We start from the raw sequence: 7,910 nt of genomic DNA, 5'->3' as shown, positions 1-7,910 counted from the left end.
TGTGTGTGTGTGTGTGTGTGTGTGTGTGTGTGTGGACTACATCTCTGTCTGGACTCTGTCTGAAAACCTTTTTTCACAGAAAGATACACACCTTGTTGTTGGGTAGTTTTCAAGATACATTTAAATAATCATCGCTGTGGTTGCTTTAGTATTATTCTTAATGTAATATATTTTAATAAATATATATTTTAATAAATATATATTTTAATAAACATATTACACATTTTTATTTATCTGCAATTGCTTTTCTTAATTTAATTGAAAAATTAAAGTTTTAAATATTATTTATTTTCCTTTTTATTTGCATATTAATTCTCATTCTACTACATTCTACTTTTTTTTCCTTTTTTCCCTTTAACTATTTGTATTGTTGTTTTTTTACAATTGTTATTGTTATTGTTGTTATTATGTTCTTGACTCTTGCATTACTTCAACTATTCTCTTATTTCATGTTTGTTAAAAAGTGTCACGATCGGGAAAAAAAACCTACACCAGAAAAATACGTAGTTGATTTTAACCCTCCGTGACTTCACCGAGACATCGTGACTTTACCGTCACGTCACCGTGACGTCACCGTGACATCACCGTGACGTCACCGCCACCGTGACATCACCATCACATCACCGTGACTTTACCGTCACATCACCGTGACGTCACCGTGACATCACCGTCACATCACCGTGACATCACCGTGACTTTACCGTGACTTTACCGTGACATCACCGTGACATTGTGACTTTACCGTGACATCACCGTGACTTCACCGTGACATCATGACTTTACCGTGACATCACCGTGACTTCACCGTGACATCATGACTTTACCGTGACATCACCGTGACATTGTGACTTTACCGTGACATCACCGTGACTTCACCGTGACATCATGACTTTACCGTGACATCACCGTGACTTCACCGTGACTTCACCGTGACATCACCGTGACATCACCGCGATTTTACCGTGACATCACCGTGACATCACCGTGACCTTGTGTGTCTCCGTGTCTCCGCAGCCCAGCTGGAGTTCGTCCAGATCCTGGTGATCGTCGTGGTGATGATGGTGATGGTCGTGGTCATCACCTGTCTGCTGAACCACTACCGCCTATCGGCTCGCTCGCTGCTCTCAAGACACGCCCCTTCCCGCAGGCGACACCTGCCATTGGCCAACGTAAGTGGAACACGTTTCTACGCCTCGTTGATTATTCTTTAATGATGATCGCTGACATTAGAGACGGTTACCACGAGGCGTCGCCTCACGGTAACCATGGTGATCTGAGGAAGTTAAAATAAACACACAACGTGTTTTCCTCGAGTGAAGAAACATCGACGCAGGAGAACGTTAATACTGAGTACTCAAAAAACACACACACAGACACACACACACAGACACACACACACAGACACACACACACAGCCACACACACACAGACACACACATGTGATACTTTTGGTAAATGGGTTAAAATAAAAATGAAACACTCTCCCTCTCCCTCTCTCTCTCTCCCCCCTCTCTCTCTCTCTCCCCCCCATCTCTCTCTCTCCCTCTCTCTCTCTCTCTCCTCCCTCTCTCTCTCTCCCTCCTCTCTCTCTCCCTCTCTCCCTCTCTCCCTCATCTCTCTCTCTCTCTCTCTCTCTCTCTCTCCCTCTCTCTCCTCTCCTCTCTCTCTCCCTCTCTCCTCTCTCTCTCCCCTCTCTCTCCCTCTCTCTCCTCTCTCTCTCCCTCTCCCCCTCTCTCTCTCTCTCCCTCTCTCTCTCTCTCTCTCTCTCCCTCTCTCTCTCTCCCCTCTCTCCCCCTCTCTCCTCTCTCCCCTCTCCTCTCTCTCTCCCCTCTCCTCTCCTCTCCCTCTCTCTCCCTCTCTCTCTCCCTCTCTCCCCCTCTCTCTCTCTCTCCCCCCCCTCCCTCTCTCTCTCCCTCTCCTCTCTCTCTCCCCCTCTCCTCTCTCTCTCCCCCTCTCTCTCTCTCTCTCTCTCAGGAGGGAAGTCTGTGGTCGTCTGTTGCCACGGGGACGAACAGCAGTCTTAACGAGGTGAGTTCACCCAACAGGAATTTCACCCAACAGGAAGTGGTTGTTTCACGGCGCGGTGTCTCTTCCTCTCCCGACAGCACCAGGTGTACAACCCGCGGCCCCCGGACCGCGGCGGGCCCTCATCCTGCCTGCAGCGGGACCCCCAGCAGGCCCAGGCCCGGGCCCAGGCCCAGGCCCGGTCCCTGCCCCCGCTCCAGGCCCAGCGCTTCCAGCACAGCTCCGCGGCGAGCCGCTTCCAGCCCACCTACCCCTACCTGCCCCAGGGCCTCGTGGACCTGCCGCCCACCATCTGCCTGTCGGACGGCGAGGAGCCCCCCCCCTACCAGGGGCCCTGCACCCTGCAGCTGCGGGACCCCGAGCAGCAGATGGAGCTGAACCGGGAGTCCGTCAGGGCGCCGCCCAACCGGACCGTGTTCGACTCGCACGCCATCAACGCGGCCGGCTCCGGGCCGCAGGCCAGGTAACCCACGACCGGGGGGCCGGGGGCGAAACATGAGGTTCCCGTGGTCCAAAAAGGCCTCGTCGGGGGCCGAGAAAGGACGTAGGAGCAACCGTTGGTCCGGTTGCTCCTGCTTCCTTTCCTCAGCCTGTTCTCTATGTCGTCTCCTTCGATGTTCCTTCTCGTTGATGCCCCCTTGTTGTTGTTGTTGTTGTTGTCCTTCCAGTCTGCAGGCCCCGCCTCCGAGCGTCCATTCGGGCGTCAGCGTGCTGGAGGCCCAGGAGGCCTTGTCCCGCCACCAGAAGCAGGGCCCCCGAGTGGAGGGCGCCCCCCCGACCTACAGCGAGGTCATCGGCCACTACTACCACCACCCGGCCCCGAGCCCCGCCCACCGGACCGTCTCGGCCCCGCCCCCTTCCTCGTCCTCGCTCATCAACGGCGGCCTCCTCCGGCCGCCGCCGCGGGGGGGAAGCGTGGACAACAGGAACGCCAAGGAGAAATCCCAGAAGCTCCAGCGGGTGTGACAGTGACTCCTCCTCCTTCCTCGAAGGGAGGGGGAGGAGGCGGGGGGAAGGGGGGGGGCAGGAGCCAATGAGGAACGACCTGGCGAATGGTGAGATGGTTTCAGGGCTGGTTCACGCTAGTTGTCATTGTAGCTGACCTGAGGTCAGTTTCCCAAACGCGCCAGGACCAAGACCAGAACCAGGACCAGAACCAGGACCAGAACCAGAACCAGGACCAGAACCAGAACAAGGACCGGGACCAGAACCAGAAACCTGGAAACCGGATCACGGACCAGGAAGACAAATCTTGACACTTCCCGTTTCCGCAGCTTCTATCATTTCAGACGATGATGATGATGATGAAGATGTCAGAGAAGGAAGGAAGCAGAGGGTGCAGAAAGAAGGGAGGAAGGGTGCATACCGAAGCATCCTTCTCCTCCCCCCTCGCCTCCTCCTCCCTCGGACCGATCGAGCTTCACACATTATAAATATTTACTCGTTTTTTCGTTTCGTTTGTTCGTCTTTTCTTTTTTTTTCGCGCTTCAACGATATATATATTTTTTCCGGACGAACGGCGAAACGTTGCAATCTGATTGGTTCTCCCAGGTTTTTTTTTTTTTCCGGTGATAATCCGACCGACTTTTTTTTCTTCTTTTCTTTCTTTTCTTTGCTTGTTCCCTGAAGGTTTGCACAAAGTTTCAAGACCGCAATATGAGGAGAGAACGGAGAACGCAGAGGGTATTTTTATAAACTCGATAGATTCGTAAAGAGTAAAGATGTTTTTCATTTCCTTCTTCTTCTTCCTCTTCTTTTTCTTTTTCTTTTTCTTCTTCTTCTTCTTCTTCTTCTTCTTCTTCTTCTTCTTCTTCTTCTTCTTCTTCTTCTTCTGTTTTTACATGTTTTGATTCTAGTTTTAGAGAAAGAAGAAAACATCATTAATCTGTCGGGGTGTCCCGACTTTCACGCTGAACATTTTTGCTGCCTACGTGTTGGTGTGAGTACACACACACACACACACACGTATGCGAACTCAAAAGCACGAAATATTGCGAGTTATTTATATGATTGCTGAAAAGAATTGCACTATTTTTTTAGTATGCGCAGATGGAAACGTGTGGGGGAGACTTTTATTGTGAAGGAGCTCTGTCCCATTGAAAGAGAGCGAGAAAACACAGCGGCTCACCGGGGGGGGGGGGGGGGGGGCATATCACTGACTTTGGGTCCATCGATGCTGAACCATTGAACATGTCTAAATCCCTCGTTTATGCAAAAGAAAAAGTCCTAAAAATGAACGTCAGCCTCCGACCTGTCGGTCCAATCAGAAGCTCTGCTTCTCTCTCTCTGTCGTCCCATTGGCCGAATTGTCGGCCAATCCGGTCGCCACCTCCAGTCGGACTTTGTCCCCGTCGAACAGAAGTAGGAGTTAATCACGACGACGTGAGACGCGAGCGGCGGGCGGGATGTTTTGAATGTCAGATTTTAATTTGTAATTTTTTGTTATGGTTCCATCGGGTGAGAAAAGAGAGAGAGAGAGAGAGAGAGAGGCTTTGTGGTGCTCCTACATGAGTGATATGCTGACTGCACACACACACACACACGCCCTCTGGTGAGGTCACTGCTGTCGCAGGCATCTCTGAGCACTTTACTGCACCAGGAAAGAGACAACAAAACAACAAGACAACAAGACAACAATCCTCCGTCAGCCAGCGGCAGCAGAACCCGTTGAGCCTTTATTTAATATTACAGAGCAGAACCTTCAGAGGCCACAAAAAAAGAGCCGTGCTCCAAAACTGTCAGCATCCATCAAAGTGTGTGTGTGTGTGTGTGGGGGGCGGAGGGGGGGGGGGCTAATTACAACCCTGGAATCACCAGCTGTTGTTTTTTTATTACCTTTATTTTATTCATCTTTTAAATTGCATTAAATGTTCTTTATTCAAACAGAAAATTAAAATTATAAATATAGCCCCCACCCCAAAATAATTGGCAAAACTTTTATTTTATTTATTTTTAATAGAAATGAACTTTTATTTAACTTTTGGTCTTGGATGTGTTTGACTTCTGGAGCAGAACTCTGACGAGGCGAGTTGTTCAGTTAAGACACACAGAAGTGTTGAAAAGTGACACGAGTGTTGACGGCAACTCGTCCTCTTTGGTCTGGGAGACATTCAGGTTGCCCCGAAGGTCAAAGGTCAGCTCGCTAACGTAGAATATTAGCTTATTTTTTTATATATTTGTCGTGTTCCTTCTAGTTGATTCTTTGTGTGTAAAGTGTTTGCGAGCGTCTCGTGACCGGCCGGTCCGAGGGCTCCAGTGGACCCGCCGATGCCCTCTAGTGTCAGCCTTTATGCAACAGCGCCCTCTACAGGGGCCGAACCAAGACCTGCAGCCAAAACCTCCCCGAAGCCCAGTCTGGTTTAGACCCCCCCAAAGCAAACAAAAAGACGTTCTCTAACACGGTGAACCCTCACGTCCCTTTTCTTTTCTTTCGTCGTTGTCGTCACATCGGGGTCACCGATTGGGATCTTTGAAAAAAAGATGCGCCGGCCCTTTAAAAAAAGCTCCGGTTTGAATTTACTTCAAATAAAAAAACCTCAAACAGTCTCACGGCTTTCGGTAGATGACGATGATCCTCTGCAAGCGTGTTTTCTATTGCGCAACAGGATTTAGGAGTGTTTGAGGATCCTAAACATCCTCAAAACACAGGTGAGGCCAATATTGTCCGTCATTTCATTTAAAAACTTTTCTACGCTCTCAAAGGGGCGCGAGGACAAACCAACATTACTTAAATATTTCCTTTACACACAAGAAAATGACAAATAATCATTCAGTCGTTGTCTTTGTGTTTCACGTCTTTCTCCTGTTGCACAAATATATATATATATATACGTGTGTATTAAAAACAAATCACGATATTAAAAGAAATCAATCTCTTGACCCAAAGCAGCTTCAGGAGAGACGAGTGAATCAATCACCTTTGACCTTTGACCTTGAAGTGAGCACAACGTACAGATTATAACTTATAATATCTTCATCAGTGCTTTACTTGTGTTTGAGCTGGGCTGCTCCCTTTAGTATATATATATATACATATATATATATATATAGTTTTAATGATGGTGGTTCGGGTCCCTGGGGGTCGCAGCGGGTACGAGGAGGCTGGACCGGCGCCGGTCGGGAAAACTAAACGTGTTTTAAATTGTGTCAATCTAAAGAAGCTCCGCTGGCTGAGGGTAAAAAAACACAAACAACTAGAGAGAAGAAAAAAGACGGGAGGAAGAGAGAGAGAGAGAGAGAGGGAGAGAGAGAGAAGGAGAGAGAGAGGGAGAGAGAGAAGGAGAGAGAGAGAGAGGGGGAGAGAGAGAAGGAGAGAGGGGGAGAGAGAGAGAGGAGAGGGGAGGAGGAGGAGGAACTCCTTTAGGGGCTCAAATCACACATTTACTCACACAGCTGAAGTCATCACACACATACACACACATATACACACACAGACATGCACACACACATATAAACATAAATACACACATACATGCACATACACTTACATGCACACATACACGTACATGCACACACACATATATACACACGCACACACACACCTCACGCGTCACGTGAACCGAGATGTCTTTTAAAGGTTCACCCCAAAAGTATTAAAACAGTTTTATTTTATTATTTGTTATTAATCTAAAGTGTTAAATAAAATAAAAAAGGACATTTTATTAAGTCGACGTCGATGTAATCGACACACATTCCTCTTTCCGTACGGTCAGCGGACTGTCTCTCCCAGAGCAAAGAGTGTGTGTGTGTGTGTGTGTGCGTGTGTGTTAATGCACACGGACTTGCCCTGGGAAAGACTCCAGCCGTCTAGACAGAAGCTAAACACACACACACACACACACACACACGCAGAGCAGACTAAACAAACCAACCTAAGAACCAGACCTTCCACACACACTCACACACACACACACACACACACACACACAGGTGCACTTTCATACATCCACCGACACTTGTGTCCTTATTGTGGACCACACAAGATAGTGAGAACATTTATCCAACACACACACACACACACACACACCTGGCCCACCTCCACAGCCCCCCCCCCCCCTCCCTCCATCTCTTCCTCTACTTCCTGTTCCCGAGAGATGCCTGCTGGCCAATGACAGAGCTCCTCTCTGACCCTCCGCTGTAGCCGTTGTTGTTGTTGTTGTTGTTGTTGTTGTTATGTCGTAAACAAGTGTGCCTGCCTGCGCTGAGACGGGCAAAACGTGAGTGTGGCGAGTTCGGGCTGTCAATCGTCCCGGGCCACGCCCCCTTACTGTCTCAGATGAAGATGATTGGATGATGAAGATTGATGTTTTCGATAGTGATGCCGCCGAGAGCGTTGCAATACACCTACTATTTGCCTTTTTGATAATATTAGTCCTATTTTAACTTAGTGTGCTAAATGTATGTTTTTTTTTAATGTGTTGTTGTTGCTATTGTTGTTTATTCACTTGAAAACAAAAATGTAATTTTACTTCAATCCATCAATCACATTTTTTTTCTTCTTCCTTTTTGTAAAACCAACTTTGAGAGTGGAGAAAAGTCCCCGTTATAAGTTTAGAGAGAGAAATGATTTTTAAATCTTAAAATATATTATTATAATTATGATGAGCAAACTCACCAGTTTCGAGTGGACGTGCCTTCTGGTGTCTCGGCGGAGACGGCGTTTGACCTTATGACCCCTAAAGACATCAGGAACCAATAACACACACTTCTCACTCCGCCTCGTGACGTATGGAAGCCCAGCAGCGCCAAGAAAAGGGGGAATAAATCATAAATAAAAAGATTAAAAAGGAAGATTCTCTCTGTTTGTTTGGGTCAAACGATGACTCGGTAATACCGAGACACGGAAGTAACGAATCAATACAAAGATTTACATTTACTGAATTTTT

At 47.9% G+C, this 7,910-nt stretch overlaps 1 protein-coding gene across 2 annotated transcripts in view; it reads left to right on the top strand.

Annotated features, from left to right (window-relative positions):
* Window positions 1–6,250, top strand: part of LOC130208983 (protein TMEPAI-like) — a 27,758-nt gene extending 21,508 nt beyond the window's left edge. For both annotated transcript variants that reach the window (XM_056438459.1, XM_056438460.1), the window contains exons 2-5: window positions 1,015–1,169; window positions 1,975–2,028; window positions 2,106–2,488; window positions 2,694–6,250. In XM_056438459.1, coding sequence (XP_056294434.1) covers window positions 1,015–1,169; window positions 1,975–2,028; window positions 2,106–2,488; window positions 2,694–2,991 — 890 coding nt within the window. In that variant the 3' untranslated portion in view covers window positions 2,992–6,250. The remainder of the gene's footprint in view (window positions 1–1,014; window positions 1,170–1,974; window positions 2,029–2,105; window positions 2,489–2,693) is intronic.
* Window positions 6,251–7,910: the final 1,660 nt, after the last annotated feature.

This window comes from Pseudoliparis swirei, chromosome 18, assembly GCF_029220125.1.
Source record: "Pseudoliparis swirei isolate HS2019 ecotype Mariana Trench chromosome 18, NWPU_hadal_v1, whole genome shotgun sequence".
Lineage (NCBI taxonomy): Eukaryota > Metazoa > Chordata > Actinopteri > Perciformes > Liparidae > Pseudoliparis > Pseudoliparis swirei.
This window is presented reverse-complemented; position numbering and strand designations above follow the sequence as displayed.